This window comes from Balaenoptera physalus (genome assembly GCF_965194825.1).
Source record: "Balaenoptera physalus genome assembly, chromosome: 2".
NCBI lineage: Eukaryota > Metazoa > Chordata > Mammalia > Artiodactyla > Balaenopteridae > Balaenoptera > Balaenoptera physalus.
The window spans coordinates 86282783-86300999 of NC_138883.1; the positions used below are offsets into that span (position 1 = coordinate 86282783).

Genomic DNA, 18217 nt, shown 5'->3' on the forward strand with positions numbered 1-18217 from the left:
CCAGTTGGTCTTAAACTGGGGGTGCTCTCTGGCTACCAGGAGAAGCAGAAGACAATCTTCTCCAAAGGAAGGTTTCCCCAACCCCCAATTTAGGCCTACAGGACTCCCACGAATTATTAATTAATGAGCAAAACACTAAAGGTAGTCAAACATATAAGAAGGCATGCCACCATGACCAAGAGTCAGCAGAAATGATAATAATAATTTAAAAAAATGTTTGTAACTCCCAAAGACTTCAGGTATCAAACTTGTTCAGATACAGCATATAGAACAGCTATGCATAAAATGTTTAAATATATAAAGGTCAACAAAGGATTACTTGGAATTAACTGATGAATTTAATATAAATATTCAATTAAGTTGTTAAACAGCAAATTAGCCATCAAAGGCCAAACTTATTAATTCATGAATAAGAAGATGTAGCAAAAGAAATTACCTAGAATGAAGCACAGCAAGAAGAAAAATATAAAAAATGATATTAAGAGATGACAGAATAAAAAGATCTAATATATGCTTACTTAATTGGTGTCCCTGAAAGAGAGAACAAAAAGAATGAAGAGGTGACAATATTTAGGTAGAGAACAGCTGTGCATTTCCCAGAACTGATTAAAAAAAGAAATATGTGTATGCCTAGACATGTCATAGTTAAAGTGCAGAACACCAAAGACAAGGAGAAAAGCTAAAAAGTAGCTGGGGGAATGGTCATCTACCAAAAAATAGAAAGAAAAAACAGTAGACTTCTGAACACTAATAATTGAAGACAGAAGAAAAATAACTGTCAATCAAAAACTTTGAAGGCAGCAGAAACTATTTTTAAAGAATAAGGCTGAAATAAATACATTTACAGCTAGGTAAAAATTGAAAGAGTCCTCTATCAGAAGACCTCAACTAAAGAAACTTCTAAAGGGAATATTTCAGGAAGAAAAACGATTGAGTCAGGGACTTCCAAAATTGCAAGGAAATGGTAAACATCTATGAAAATTCCATATAAACATTACTTGTATAAAACAATACCACTAATAATCTAATTTACACAATTTTTTAAAAGGAAGGAATTAAAAAATAGAAAAGAATTAAATGTAGATTAAATAGTGATAACATGGGAAAGAAAGCTAAAGTAATTAAGACCTATGTCAAGTGCCACTTCACTCTGTCACATACACAAACACCCATATGGGCTGACAACTGAGAATGTCGCTAGAGAATTTTTACTAAGGACAGTTTGCTCCCAGTGTTTACTATAAAGGCAGCCAGAGGGGACATTACAAAAATCTGACACTGACTTCCTGACTGCTTTTCACCACTTATTCCTGATTACTAGTCCAGATAGTGCTAAGCAACAACCAGACCACAGGGCAGCATATCACATCCATGCAGAGAATGTTCCTGCAAATGACTCCCACTACTGAAAATATATACTGTTAATTTTTTTTAATTATATAGTTTAAAAATATAGTATATATTGTCCAAAGATAGGCCAAGCTCCTCAGACGTGGTCACAGAAGATTCTTTTCAAGATATATTTCCCATTCACAAAGCAGGACTAGCCAAGTTTCTATCAATCGTGTTAACAGATATGAGCCAGGAGTCTCATTTTACACCTATAAATTTAACCTCCTTCCCAACTAAATAATTATAAAAACACAGGAAGTACGAAAAACTAACTGATTTGTAATTCATTGCCCCTCCATCCCATTAATCATCATCTTCCATGAAAATGGAAATGACGGGAAACAGTAAGATCAAAGAGAAATTTGGGGATAATCTACCCAAAGACTACTGAAAATCATTTAATTCAGAAGTCTATATTTCTCCCCATACTTACAAGTGGACCTGTTTAGAATCCTAATGAAGAAAAAATCACGTTATTCAACATCCACTTTGTCAGCTCATGACCAGTTTGATGCTTTCCACTTCTAACCCCCATTTCCCTGCCTCCATTTGAGACAGTTTTCAGAATGAACACTCAGCTCCATTGGTCTACACTATGGAAGGGGCCCAATCTTGTCATTCTACTTGGAAAGACCATTAACTTCTGTTCTATAGATGTCTCTTCTTTTAGATTCCGTGTCTGGTTATTTTTTAAAATCTACCGTCATCTTTTCCACAAAATACAAGATGAAGATTAATTTTTGGTGTCCATACCTGAGCATTATGGGCAAAATTAGACAAAAATATTGCAATTACAAATATATAAATAACTAGCAATACAATGTTCTACTTCTCATTCAAAATTGAGAATCATGATACTTTGCTACACCAATAGGAGAAAAATAATAAGACATAGAGAGATATCACTTCCTATGCAAGAAATACACACCTTACAAATCCCAAGCTTTATCTTATTCCTGTTGGTATCCATCTCTTCCCAGACATCCTTCTCCTGGGGACGAGGGTGTCCCAGAGACCCAGGAAATTTATCTGGTGACACACCAACAGGGATGCCATTCTCTCCATCACTAAGCTGTTCATCTGGAAACACCTCATCTGTATTTTCTCGAAGCAAGTCTCCTGGGATGGGAGTGGCATTGGCAATTCTGAAAATGAGGAATGAAAATAAGGCAGAACTTAAAAACACCAGAATCAAAAATTACTATGGGACTATCCTGCACTTTACTTCTGGATTTAGATGATGAAGTCTATACATAATTAAGAAAGTAAAACAAAACAAAAAACCTCAGAAACTTAGGGCATGCCAATTCTACAAACTAAAAATGCATTTGTTTTTTGGCCGCACTGTGTGGCATGCGGGATCTTAGTTCCCCAACCCGGGACTGAACCCGTGCCCCCTGCACTGGGAGCACAGAGTCTTAACCACTGGACTGCCAGGGAAGTCCCTAAAACTGCATTTTTTTTTAAATTTTATTTTTTTAACATACTTATTGGAGTATAATTGCTTTACAATGGTGAGTTAGTTTCTGCTTTATGACAAGGTGAATCAGTTATACATATACATATATCCCCATATCTCCTCCCTCTTGCGTCTCCCTCCCACCCTCCCTATCCCACCCCTCTAGGTGGTCACAAAGCATCGAGCTGACCTCCCTGTGCTATGCGGCTGCTTCCCACTAGCTATCTATTTTTAAAACTGCATTTTGATCAACAGAGTTTTCAAGCTGATTTAAAAATACAAATTCTGATGTAACTCCCTAATTTAGCAATCACTTTAAAAGTTAGAAACATTTCATTTATTTTGCAAGGATTCTTTGTGAATTTTAATATTTTCTATTCTTTACCCATTTTTCTTAGAGAATAACAAAAACTATAAACAGAAAAACGTTAAGTGTCATAATGATATAAGCAGGTATCAGATCAATCAGTTATGTTTTATTTTTTAAATAGTGTGCAATATGCATTTGCTTTTTCATTTACGGACTTTTTACTAAGTACCTACTACATGTAAGGCCCTAGGGACATAAAAAGAAGAAAGGAAATTCTTGCCCTCTAGGGGAAACTAGAAATTCTGCAATTATACAGTTCATATGGTCCTGTATGAACTGATTATGAACAAATAGAAAATATTAATTGGCACTTGTCTATATGTTCTCTCAAAGCAATTTCATGTCCTATTTACATAGTTGGTCGTCTCTCCCTTAGACTTCTGGCCCAGAAGTCTAAGAGGCTTCTATTCTGAAGTCTGAGGGGCTTTTCTAGTTCTCAGCTATCACTCACTAAGTGATCAGGTCCCTGCTGGCTCTAATGTTCTATAACTAGTATGTTCTACTCTACATACTAGTTGTTGGGTTTTTTTAAAAAAATATTGCTGACTGAACACAACATTCAGCACACAGTGAAACCTTTTCTCAGCATGACCTGCACTGTCTAAAAGCAGAAAAAACAGCCTTCAGTAGATTATACTGACACATACAATTATTATGAGTGGGAAAATAGACATCTTCTCAGTGTACCACTCTAAGGGCAATGGTTACACCCTGGCCCAGGTGTCATAAATATGTCATGATTTAGAACCTGCTGCATAAAAAAATAAATAAAATTAAATTAAAAAAAAAACAAAACATGATTTTTCAGGGACTTTTTCCACCTGATTTGATGACCTTCACTACCACCACTCTCAATGTTAATCTGGAAAAGCACTGATCATGGCTCCCAGGGAAAAACCGTACAGCCTTGTAAAGTACTCCCTGTAGTTCTGACACTGGGATACAGTGGAAAGGTAGATTGGCCCACAATAGTTCAAATGAAAGGATTTATTATAAAAGTAACTGAAGTTCAGAAATAGACTACTTAAAAGATATATTTTTCAGATATAAGTTCAATATAATTTGTTTATTGACATAAGGAATTATAATGGACACTAACCTACATGTGCTATGTGGTAATCCCAATGTTTACTGAAAGAATTCCCTCTATTCCTGAGAAAAGGGAATGGCAAAGGAGGAATATTTGAATTCAGGAAGCTCAACCTACTAGCTCCACATTTTTTCCCCCATTTTAATCACTCAATGTTCTTCCAAATTCTTTTTTCCCTAGCCTAGCTACGATTCTGCTTCTTTCCAACTACCCCAGTTCCTTGGCATTTCCTCCTTCCACCTCTCCGGAAAGAAACCACACCTCCACCTATGAAACTGCCTCTATTTTTACTCTATCCTAGTTTCCCCCTTATATCGTGTGCTTCAGTGTGAGAGCACACACTTCAAGGAACGTTTCCATCTTCTCCACACAGGCTACCTCCCACATGACTCAGGTTCCTCTCAGCATTTATTCCGCCAGTTTTATTCCTTGCTTAATTATTATTTTCTTCCTTCTCCTGTAACTCTGATCCAAACCTGGAGTTTGAGATATGGAAAGAAAGCATTCTTGCCCAAGACAATTATATTATGTTCAGGAATAAGTATGATAAGAAAGATATATGTGAGAGTATTATTAGCACGTGGCCTGTGTTTGCAGGCAAGGTATAAATTACAGAAGCAGATTAAGGGAAAAAAATTAAGAAGATATATGGAAGAACTGGACAGATGTCAAGAGAAGTAATAAGACTGGACACCCTTTTCATATGCCTGTCCCTGTAATCTAAGGTAGGGGTCGGCAAGTTAGGGCCTGTGAGCCAAATCTGGCCTGTTCACCTATTTTTGTAAATACTGTGTATGGCACACAGGCATGCTCATTCATTTACATACTGCCTATGTCTGCTTTAGCACTACAGTGGCAGCAGTAGTGGGGACAGACAGCAGAGCCCACAAATATTTATCTGGCTCTTAGTGAACAGATAAGGCTTGCTGACTCCTGATCTAAAGCATCCTCTTGCCTTTTCCTGAACTTACTTTCTCCCTCTATTAAGAACTAAGAGTTGTGGGACATAAATTATCATTTTTTTCTCTTTAACACTGATTCTCTAGGGCTTTCCAGGTATTCTACCATATCATCTGCAAAAAGAGATAACTCAGAGGTCAGCAAACTTCTTCTAAAGGCTCAGATAGTAAATGGTAGGCTTGTGGGCCTAATACTTTGCAGGCAAGATGAATGCTAAAATTAGTAGGCAAATGTATAGAAAAACAAGTTCATTCGAATAGTCTCAAAGTATCTTCTCACAAGATACTTATTACTTACAACGGGAAAAACAGTAACTTTATATAAAGTGGAAAACCTACCACCACCTTAACCAGATTGCCAACATTAACATCATCAGTAATAAGACATCTTGACATTATATATCTCCTTATTCAATGCCATCGATTTTCCTCTTATCCTGGCTTTAAATGTATACCACAGATTCCTTTTTTTTTTTTAAGAACTTTTTTAAAAAATTAATTAATTTATTTATTTTTGGCTGTGTTGGGTGTTCGTTGCTGTGCGCGGTGCAATGGGGGATACTAGTTGTGGCAAGTGGGGGCTACTCTTTGTTGTGGTGCGCGGGCTTTTCATTGCGGTGGCTTCTTTTGTTGCTGAGCACCAGCTCTAGGTGCACGGGCTTCAGTAGCTGTGGCACGTGGGCTCAGTAGTTGTGGCTCGTGGGCTCTAGAGTGCAGGCTCAGGAGTTGCAGTGCACGGGGCTTAGTTGCTCCGTGGCATGTGGGATCTACCCGGACCAGGGATCAAGCCCATGTTCCCTGCAATGGCAGGCAGATTCTTAACCACTGCACAACCAGGGAAGTCCCTATACCACAGATTCTGATATGTAGTGTTTTAATTATCATTATTTTTCCTATAACTTCAGTTTGTATTTTCCCTTTCACCCAAGAGTAGTTTAATTGGAAGTTTTTAAGTTTCCAGGTGGAAGGGCCTTTGACATTTTTGTTTTTGTTAGCAATTTCTAGTTCTATTACAGTGTGATCAGACAGTGTAATATTTCTGCTTTATGGAACAACTTATATGTTTTCTTGGTGACCTGATAACTGATCAATTTTTGTGAATGTCCCAGGGGTACTTGAGCAGAAGGTGTAACCTCTATCATCAGGGTGTAGATATTGAAAAATATGCCTAAGATCTACCTTATTGATTGTGTTGTTTGTCTTCTCTTATTCTTTGTTCACTTGAATTCAGTCTTGAACTGAGTTGTATATTAAAATCTCCAATTACTAGTGTGTTTCTTTGTCTCCTTGAATCTCTCATTGTTGTTGCTTCCTAAAGATGACTGTTGTGATTCTGGTGACTAAATATTAATAAATACTATGTCCCACTTGTGAACTGTGACACTTAACCTTAAAAAGTACCCTTCCATCTCAATAACTTTTAAAGCTTTTTTTGGCTTGAATTCTACATTGTCTGATATCAGGATTGTTACTCTCTTCTGACCGTTTCCATTTTTCTGGTTTATCTTTGTCCATCCCTTTCTGAAACATATTTTTTTAGGTGTATCTCTTGTATACAGCGTATGTATACAGCTATATAAACCAAACTAAAAATCTTTTTCTTTTAATAGATGCCCCCATTCACATTTATTGCTATGACTGATATGTTTGGTCTTAACTCTGTCATAGTATTTTATAATTATGTGTATTTTGTCACATTTGCTATATTTCTTTCTCTACAAGATGAGTATTCTTTGTACTTTAATTTATAAACTTTTAAGAATATATATTTTAGAAGGTTTGCCTTTTTGTTCTAATGGTCACCTTTGGACATTTACCTTTTTAAATGCTCTTAGTCCCCTGTTTCCTTAATTAACCTTTTGCTATTGAGTTTCTCAGTTTTTTTTTTTTTTTAACACACACTGTATTTTATTTTTACAAGAGATAGACTGACACCAAGCATTGTAAATGGATGACCACAACAAAAGCAACAATGATTGCAATTACCAAACACGAAACACACTCATACTATGTCATAATATTGACATTCAGTCCAGTAATCCTCCACTGTAACAGCTCCTTTACTTTGCAGCGAAAATTGATTTGTATATTCTTTGCCTCTGAGTCCTTGAGGGATTTTTTTTTTTTTTTTTAAACCGAGTTTCTCAGTTTTAATTGGTATTGTTTTGCTTTTCTTCTTCAGGGACTCTAACAATATGAATGCTATTCCTTCTCTGTCTGCCTTCCATTGGCACTACTTTCTCTCTAGCTCTTTTAAATGATTTCTTTATTTTCATTCTCCTGGGGCTTTTTTCCCCCTGACTTTATTCAATGCCCTTTATTAGACTTTCATTTGCATCTACTGTCCTTTGCACACTTTGTGATTTATTCAATTGTGAGATATCTTTTTCTTCCATTTCTTTCCTGAGTTCAATGAACTATCATTTCATTGTTTCCTCCATCTTTTCCTTTTCTTTCTTCTCTCCCTCCCCACACCACACTCCCTCTATTTCTTAGTTTTTAAATTTCTGATCCAAGGTGGTTATCCATATCTTCAATGCATGAACATATTCAGTTCCATTTGGGGTTCTGTCTTATAATTTTCTTCTTCATAGTTGTTTATTCCTGACAGGAAATTTCCTTAGTAAATATGTATTAGATTTTCTTGATCTTTTGAAATAACACTTTATGGATATTTAAAATATTTTTCTTGTTCATTTTTGTGGCATTGGAATGTTTTACAGGATTCATAGATTAACTGGTGCCCTCCTCTGTCAGTATAGCAAAGTCCAAACACTTTAGTGGATTTTTATTTGGTCAGAGGAGATATTGTGCATCTTCTGATTTTATAGTTCTCTTTTCTTACAGGTAATTAAATTTTATTTCTCCTTTTTCCCCTCTGTAATTATTCATTTATTGCCTTTCAGCTCCAAGTTCATCCTTTTTGCCTATTCTGTGAAAGTGGATCTGTGCCCTTTAACTCTTTTCCTTTGCCAGCTGGCATGGGAGTTTTGTCAGTAGAGGGCACTGGAGAGACCCTGCGGGAGGAAAGGGTTTTGCTTTGGGTTCCACTGTGCAGCTTGTCAAGCTTCTCCAGCATGTGTGGCTTTCCCCGTGCCTGTCTCCTGCAGTACACAGACAGCAGCAACCAATATCTTCCCAGAGCAACGTCTACTACTCACAAGTTTTGTATCAGAGTGTCTCTAGTGAGACACTTCCAGTGAATCGTTTTCTCTGGCACTCCAGAGGGCAGATTTCCATCAAGTTCCAGAGGGCAGATATTTCAGAGGGCAGATATTTCAGAGGGCAGATATTTAATGCCATATTTCTAATGGCATTAGAGCAACTTCCCTGCCATCCAAGGAGTGAGGACATACCCTCACCAACAAGGTCAGAACTCAGTCCTGGGGTGGGGACTGAGGGAGCTTTTCCTTGGATGCTTAATTCAGCCCTAGGAGTAGGAGCTGCACTTTATATTTGCTATTTCTGTATTCTTTACGGTTCTCTCTACTCATTCAATCCCACGTTATTCCGATTTTGTGTTATAGGTAATAATTCTTTGTATCATCTTTCCCTGTTCAAATTACTATGTAATTTCTCTCTCCTGATTGGACCCAAACAGATATGTGTTTTTTTCCTTCACCATTCAACTGACAAAGGGCATTTCTTCCTTTTTGTTTTTTTTCTTCCCCAGAAGCTACATGTTTTGAATCATGAATATTTTTATCTCCCTGTAGTTTATTATCTGATCTACCTGGATACTTTTTAGTATTTTCATTCTTTGGATAGATTTAGTCTTTCTGGTGTTCGTTTTAAATCAATCTTAATTCCCAGGGCTAACTTTCCTCTTCCCACAGTTTTTATTGATCTGCCTTCAGTAAGCTTTGTGGCAGGGCTGGGTGAGGCAGGAGCATAAGAGATATTACATAAGGCCTTGGGGTTTTGTTTTTTCTCTTTTTACTTACAGTTAGTTTGATTTGGGCATCCTTCGTCTTCAAATTATGCTGAGGACATAGCTTTTATGTAGTTTTATTTTTCCTTTCTTATTATTCTATCTTATTTTAGGAAAAAACTTTGGGATATGGGAACTTAAAATGTATTCATTGACTTCAGCTACCCTGAAGTGCTATCACCTGGATTTCTGCAAGTGTGAGATTTATTTCTAACAACAATCAAAGGAGAAGAAGGACAAAAGCATTAAAGCAAGAATCAAAATTTCTACACAGGCTCCAGCTCTGTCACTAATCTTTATCTAAAGTTGGATGATTCACTCAGAGTTAGAATTATTTCCTCATTTGTAAAATGGGGTGGCTGGAATAGTGCAGTGAGTCCTAAACTCAGATAAGCATGAGAAACATCTGATGCATATGGACTTCTATGCCATACCCCTAGACATTCTGATTCAGTAGGTCTGGGCTGAGTCCTACAAATGGGTATTTTAAACAAACATCTGTGGTGATTCTACTATAGCTAGTCAAGGTCTCACATTTAAGAATTCTTTAACTAATCAGGGATATCATCTCCAGTTATATGAATCCATGTAAGCTTTTCTGATTCAATAAGCTCTAGTGATCTCATCTCAATGTAAAAACAAAGCAATGGATTAGTGATAAAGTGTTCCAATTAGCTCATTGTATGATGATTTTCCCCTATTTACTTTTTCTTTTAAACCAACCAGAGCAGGTACAAAAAGGGAGGGGGTCAGAAAAAAGGACAACCCCCCCCAAAATAGAAAAACAACAAACAAAAGCAACTGTATTTAATGTATACAGAGGAAAAAAAAATCAAAAAACAAAAACAAACCAAAAAAACCCCCAAGAAGATGGAAATACACTAACCTCTTCCTAATACACCTCAAAAATTAATCATTTCATAAGAGGAGTAGGTACACGTCTTGCTCCCGCTAAACTTAAGCACAGTGTAGTCAGAAGTAATTGTGGCTTGTTCTTGTTCCGGGGTCCCATCTATTCTTTAGTAGTAAATGCAACAAATGCCCCCTATCATTTTGAAGAAAATCTACTGTACATCTAACATTAACGAGTTAACACAAGCTCTAAGCTGCCATTTCACGGTATAATCTGTAAGTACTTTCTAAGAAAAGTAAATCCAAACAAAGGCATATATAAGAGCAACGTTAATTCAAGGAAACCCATAGGCATCCCTGTGTCTTAGCATTTGGTCATCTGAGGGAACCTGGATGGCACAAAAGACATTTCTGCTAATATTGATACAACACATCTAGGAAAGACACTGATGACCACCTGCTTAGGACATACCCGATTGCCGCAGGGGTCAAGCGGGTGTGCAGCTGAGGAGTGGTAGAAGTAGTGGTGGTGGTGAGGGAGCCATCAGTTCCAGTCTTCTCCCAGTCGAAAGGGTCACTCTCAATTACTCCAAAGGTCTTGATGCTGTTGTCAAACACGGATGCAAGAAGCTAAACCACAACAGGAAAAAACTAGAGTAAGCCAACAGTAAACATAATCACTTTATTCTATAAGAGAAAAGCACCTCAGACTCTTAAATTAGTTTAGTAGTATGACTTTTTTAAAAAGCCTGATGATACAAATAGGGGAATTTGAATAAGGGTTATATATGGATGATGATATTCAATTAATATTGATTTTTCTCAGTTGAGGTACTGGTTTTCAGTTACGTAGGATAATGTATTTTTTCTTGGAAGATAAATAATGAAGCGTCATACTTAAAACCTACTTTCTGATGGTTTGGCAAAAGGAAATGTGTATTGTATGTGTATGTGTGCATTCAGTTTCAACCATGTGATCACTTTTTTGTGTGTGTCAAAAAGGGGCATATATGGTTCAACTTAAATAAGTGACCGGGTTAACAGGTGGTATACCTAGGTTAAGAGGCATATAAAAGTTCATTGTGCTGCCTTAGAATTTTTTGTGGGTTTGAAAAATTCTTAAACTGTGTGTGTGTGTGCACATGAATTATCAAAAAGAAATCTGCTCTATTATTTTATTTATATTATATATTACTCCATTTTTGTCTTTAAATTCCAGAAGTCTAATATTGAGAAAGATCTCATTAAGACCTTCCTTTATGTTTGACAGTATGCAACATTTTCAATTTTATGATTAAAATTGGATTAATATCTCATCATTTCTCTTACTCTGTTAGTATCCTATCCTCAGAGATTCATCTTGTACATTTCCTGCCCCAGACCTGAAATCAGCACTTCTTCACTGGAGGATTTTTTACAAAGGTCTGTTTTAGGCTTTAAAGAGATTACTCTGGCTAAGAAGTAGAGAACAGATGCCATAAATAGGAGGGGGATGAGGGTGCTGGGAAGAGATGACCATTTAGGAGGCTACTGTCAACTGAGCCAGCATGGTAACAGTGGAGATGATAAGAAGTGGTAGGATTTGGACATAATTTGTAGAGCCAACAGAACTTACTGAGAGATTAGATGAAAGCTGTGAAAGTAAAGAAAGAATAAAAGAATAATTTATATTTCTGTCCCGAGCCACTGGGTAAACGGTGGTGCCATTTACTGAGATGGAAAGCAGTGAATGTGAGGATTGGGATATTGAAAGTTTTATGGTGTTTAGGGAGGAATAGCGAATATAGATACAAATTTGAGAGTCATCAGCATATTGATATTAATGGGTACTATTTAAAGCCATATGACTAGATGATATCATCTAAGGAGAGTGGGTAACAAGGGCTAAGGCTTAGGGCACTCCAACATTTAGATGGAAAGAAGAGGTGGACTCAGCAAAAAAAATAAAAATAAAAAACGAGGAGTGGCCAGTGAGGTAGGAAACAGGTGTGTGGTGTTCTAGATACCAAGTGAAGAAACCACCTCAACAAGGAGATGGTCAAATGCTACCAATTATAAACTATAGTTATTTTTGATTATTTAATTGAGTTCACCCAGACTGTAAGCTCCATGAGGCTGGTACATGTCTGATCTTGCTCATCACTGTATCTAACCAATGCCTTATGTCTAAGAGTGCCATATTGTGATTTATATGAAATAAATATTTGGTCATTTACAGGACCAAAAATACACTTCTCATATATATTTGGTCTTTGTCCACAGTTCCTGACTCACAGCTCCCAAAACCCTTGAAATTTTCTGAGAGATAAGAGCAGTGGGAGCATTTCTTGTTATAGTATTTGATCTCTACTCCTCAGTTCCTGAAATCACTTCAGAGCCATAAAGGTGAAATGGGTGTCTTGTTATTCATAACAAACCCCTTTCTACCACAACTGGGTTTATGTTAATAAGGTGACTTTTGGAAAGCACCTAAGGATGGAGGCTGGTCACCAGAGGAACCAACCATGTGATTAGAGGGTTGGAACTTTCAGTCCCACACCCCTGGCCTCCAGGGGAGGGAAGAGGGGTTGGAGGTTGAATCAATTACCAGTGGTCAATGATTTAATCAATCATTCCTATATAATGAAGCCTCCATAAAAACCCAAAAGGATGGGCTTCAGAGACCTTCCAGGTTGGTGAACATGTGGAGGTACTGAGAGTGGTGCCCTTGGAGAGGGCATGGAGGCTCCACACCCTTTCCTCATACCTTGTTACATGCAGTTCTTCCATCTGGCTGCTTGAGTCCTTTGTAATTAACTGGTAATCTAGGGGGGAAATTGGCTTCCCAAGGCCTATGAGCCACTCTAGCAAGTTAATCAAACCCAAGGACGGGGTCATGGCAACCTCCAATTTATAGCCAGTCAGTCAGAAGTACACATGACAACTAGGACTTGTAACTGGTATCTAAAGTGGAAGGTAGTCTTGTGGGAATGAGTCCTTAACCTGTGAAATCTGATGCTATTTATCTCTGGGTAGATGGTGTCAGAATTGAGTTAAATTTTAGGAATCCAGCTGGTGTCAGAGAATTGCTTGGTGGTGTGGGAAAAAAAGAAATTGGAATTGTGGGTGCAGAACCCTTAAATAGTACTCTAAAAACAGTTTGAGAATAAATGTCTATTTGTACTAATACTTGCTGAAAGATTCACATATCCTACCTTTTGTTTTAAGTCCTCCCTGCCAAAAAATAATAGATGTAGAAAGGGAAACTAAAAAGCTAAAAGGAATTGGGAAAGGCATAGTTATAAAACCTCGGAATTTTTATTTTGGTCCTATTTTTGTTGACATAAGTTATCGATGTTACAGCTCAGATCTTCCCAAATTGTCAGAGGTAGAGGGCTTTAGAAAACACAAAGGATGAAAGGAAGATGGAATGAAACCCTGCACCTGAGAACTGAAACAGCAGACCTTGGACCTCTTTCCAACTCTGGAAATTGAGGTTCTCATAGGTTCCCACAGAGTGACGTTTCTTTCCTGAAAAGTGGAGTCCCTATCCATGAGGCAGCATCTGCTCTGCTGTGTGAATACTCAGACTGCTACTGCTAAATGCTCTGCCTGTACTGCGTGGCAATAGGCATGGTCCTAAACAGTTTTTATTGTCAGATGATGGAATTCTTTTCTTACATTTATCATAGTATTGTATGTCTTAGAAAATGTAGCATATGCCATTGGTCCAAAAATAAGAAACAGTTCGTTACTATGATGGTGATAACTTGAGACCAGCAGCAGGAGGCAGAAGGATGGAGGGCACATGACAAAAGAAATAGAAGGAAAGCTAAAAGCACTGAAGCATTGAAGGCACCCTACTGGGAACAAATGGTCAGATGATTAGAGCTCTGCAGATACCTTAAAGAGCAAAACATTTTTAATGTAGCAGAATAATTTTCTAATTCAGGACCACGGTTGCTCTAAATCCTAAACTTCAACAGACTGGGATAGTAGAAATAGGACAAGTCAAGGCCTTTTTTTTTTTTTTTTTTTTTTGGTAACTGAATTCATCATATCACATTTGGCTAAAATAAATAATAAGACCGGAAAACTCAATTCAGTTACTCATTCAACTAGATTTCAGAATATAAATCATTAACCTTAGAAATCAAATATACATATACACATATATGTATGTATGTGTAAATAAATAAATAAAACTTGTGGTCCTCATCCTTTTTTATAGCCCAATACTACTGAGGATTAAAACACTTTCACTTTCCAATCAGAACAGGAGCTCACTGTGCAGTAATTCTCAAACTGAAAAGGAAGTAGAGCAAAATCTGAAAAAACCTTCCAGATGATTCTGACACTTCCCTCTAGGAAGACATGATCCATATCTCTCCACTGAGAATCACTGGAAATCTAGTATATATCTGACTCCTTTAATTCTTCTATTTAATAATGTATTCTTAGAAAATACAAATTTATCTAAAGAGTCCAGGTTTCTCAAATTAGGGTAACGTGCACCCTCAGGGGATGCAGCCATATGCCAGAGAGAGTTTAAAGTCATTTGATAAATGTGGCACAGCTTCCTGGAGAATTTTACTCAGAGTAAGACATTTAATATGATATTTTATAATACAATGAACACAAAGAAGTTAGAAAGCAAAATTCATAGGAACCTTTAGGATAAATCAAGAGAATACAAAGAAATTGTGGACTTATGGCTGACACTTTAAGACGGTTCCCGGACCTCTTGAGAACATGCTCATACTTTGCTGCAATAGGAGAAATTGGTGAAATAGTGTGAGAAACACTAGAAGCACAACATCATCAGGAAGGTGAATCTTCCTTGAACGGAAGTAGGGAAAGGGAGGAGGTTGGGGGAAGGAGACTGGGGGGGGAGCGGGGGGGTGGGCGGGAAAGGGAAGAAAAGAGGAGGGAGGACCTGAGGAAGATCTGGACAGACAACAATGCAATATTACTTTTTACGTGGCTACTATTGTTGATTACTTGTGTCAATTTCCCTTCTGATTGCACTTACGAATAAGAGGTAGTTGTTTTTCTTAATTCTAATGGGATATACAATAAAATGCTTTTTCTAAAACATATTATTCAAGACACAAAAAAGTACATAAAAATCAGGTACTATGTCTGGGTAATGAGATTCTGAATTATTCGGACTTCCTATTTTCTGTAATTTCCAAACTTGTATTATGATATGTATTACTTTTAATAACAAGAAAAAATTTAACAAAAATGCATTATCTAAAATAAATTAATTGTATACATAAGCATGTGTAGTCCCAAAAATGCGTGATGCAATATCCCACCACTTGGAACATCCTTATTCTTTTTTTTTTTTAACTACATCTTTATTAGAGTATAATTGCTTCACAATGCTGTTAGTTTCTGTTGTACAACAAAGTGAATCAGCCACATGCATACATATATCCCCATATCCCCTCCCTCGAGCCTCGAGCCTCCCTCCCATCCTCCCTATCCCACCCGTCTAGGTCATCACGAAGCCCCGAGCTGATCTCCCTGTGCTATGCGGCTGCTTCCCACTAGCTATCTATCTTACATTTGGTAGTGTATATATGTCAATGCTACTCTCACTTCACCCCAGCTTCCCCCTCACCCCCGTGTCCTCAAGTCCATTCTCTTTGTCTACATCTTTATTCCTGCCCTGCCACTGGGTTCATTAGTACCTTTTTTTTTTTTTTTAGATTCCATACACATGCATTAGCATACAGTATTTGTTTTTCTCTTTCTGACTTACTTCACTCTGTATTACAGGTCCATCCACCCCACTACAAATAACTCAATTTCATTTCTTTTTATGGCTGAGTAATATTCCATTGTATATATGTGCCACATCTTCTTTATCCATTCATCTGTCAATGGAACATTTAGGTTGCTTCCATGTCCTGGTTATTGTAAATAGTGCCCCAATGAACACTGTGGTACATATCTCTTTTTGAATTATGGTTTTCTCAGGGTATATGCCCACTAGTGGGATTGCTGGGTCATATGGTAGTTCTATTTTTAGTTTTTTAAGGAACCTCCACACTGTTCTCCATAGTGGTTGTATCAATTTACATCCCCACCAACAGTGCAGGAGGGTTCCCTTTTCACCACACCCTTTCTAGCATTTATTGTTTCTAGATTTTTTGATAATGGCCATTCTGACCAGTGTGAGGTGATATCTCATTGTAGTTTTGATTTGTATTTCTCTAATAATTAGTAATGTTGAGCATCTTTTCATGTGCCTCTTGGCCATCTGTATGTCTTCTTTGGTGAAATGTCTATTTAGGTCTTCCACCCATTTTTTTTTTTTTTTTTTTTTTTTTGATACTGCTCTCCTACACTGACTCTGGGCTTGGCCACGTGACCTACTTTGCCCAACACCGCCCATTTTTTAATAGTTTGTTTTTTTGATATTGAGCTCTATGAGCTGTTTGTATATTTTGGAGATTACTCCTTTGTCCATTGATTTGTTTGCAAATATTTTCTCCAATTCTGAGGGTTGTCTTTTCGTCTTGTTTATGGTTCCCTTTGCTGTGCAAAAGCTTTTAAATTTAATTAGGTCCATCTGTTTATTTTTATTACTCTAGGAGGTAGATCAAAAAAGATCTTGCTGTGGTTTATGTCAAAGAGTGTTTTTCCTATGTTTTCCTCTAAGAGTTTTATAGTGTCTGGTCTTAACATTTAGGTCTTTAGTCCATTTGGAGTTTATTTTTGTATATGGTGTTAGGTAGTGTTCTAAGTTCATTCTTCTACAAGTAGCTGTCCAGTTTTCCCAGAACCACTTATTGAAGAGGCTGTCTTTTCTCCACTGTATGTTCGTGCCTCCTTTGTCATAAATTTGGTGACTGTATGTGCGTGGGTTTATCTCTGGGCTTTCTATCCTGTACCATTGATCTATATTTCTGTTTTTGTGCCAGTACCATACTGTCTTGATTACTGTAGCTTTGCAGTATAGGTTGAATTTGGGAGCCTGATTACTCCAGCTCTGTTTTTCTCTCTCAAGATTGCTTTGGCTATTCGGGGGCTTTTGTGTTTCTATACGAATTGTAAAACTTTTTGTTCTCGTTCTGCGAAGAATGCCATTCGTAGTTTGATAGGGGTTGCATTGACTCTTTAGATTGCTTTGGGTAGTATAGTCATTTTCACAGTATTGATTCTTCCAATCCAAGAACATGGTCTGTTTCTCCATCTGTTTATGTCATCTTTGATTTCTTTCATCAGTGTTTTATAGTTTTCTGAGTACAAGTCTTTGCCTCCTTAGGTAGGTTTATTCCCAGGGATTTTATTCTTTTTGTTGCAATGGTAAATGGGATTGTTTCCTTAATTTCTCTTTCTGATCTTTCATTGTTGGTGTATAGAAATGCAACAGATTTCTGTGTATTAATTTTGTATCCTGCAACCTTACCAAATTCATTGATTAGTTCTAGTAGTTTTCTGGTGGCATCTTTAGGATTTTCTATGTATAGTATCATGTCATCTGCAAACAGTGACAGTTCTACTTCTTCTTTTCCAATTTGTATTCCTTGTATTTCTTTTTCTTCTCTGATTGCCGTGGCTAGGACTTCCAAAGCTATGGTAAGTAAGAGTGGCGAGAGTGGACATCCTTGTCTTGTTCCTGATATTAGTGGAAATGCTTTCAGTTTTTCACCATGGAGTATGATGTTTGATGTGGGTTTGTCATATATGGCCTTTATTATGTTGAGGTAGGTTCCCTCTATGCCCACTTTCTGGAGAGTTTTTATCATAAATGGGTGTTGAATTTTGTCAAAAGCTTTTTCTGCATCTTTGAGATGATCATATGGTTTCTATTCCTTAATCTGTTAATATGGTGTATCACATTGATTGATTTGTGTATACTGAAGAATCCTTGCCATTCCTGGGATAAATTCCACTTGGCCATGGTGTATTATCCTTTTAATATGTTGTTGGATTCTGTTTGCTAGTATTTTGTTCAGGATTTTTGCATCTATGTTCATCAGTGATATTGGTCTATAATTTTCTTTTTTTGTGGTATCTTTTTCTGATTTTGGTATCAGGGTGATGGTGCCCTTGTAGAATGAATTTGGGAGTGTTCCTCCCTCTGCAATTTTTTGGAAGAGTCTGAGAAGGATTGGTGTTAGCTCTTCTCTAAATATTTGATAGAATTCGCCTGTGAAGCCATTTGGTC

The 18217-nt window shown here is 37.1% G+C and overlaps 1 protein-coding gene across 7 annotated transcripts in view; it reads right to left on the reverse strand.

Annotated features, from left to right (window-relative positions):
- The window catches only part of TTBK2 (tau tubulin kinase 2), a 157405-nt gene that overhangs the window by 22778 nt on the left and 116410 nt on the right, over positions 1-18217 (reverse strand). For all 7 annotated transcript variants that reach the window (XM_082453069.1, XM_082453068.1, XM_082453071.1 and 4 more), the window contains 2 exons: positions 10526-10683; positions 2321-2537 (listed from right to left, as the gene is read on the reverse strand). In XM_082453069.1, the coding sequence (XP_082309195.1) occupies positions 2321-2537; positions 10526-10683 (375 nt within the window). The remainder of the gene's footprint in view (positions 1-2320; positions 2538-10525; positions 10684-18217) is intronic.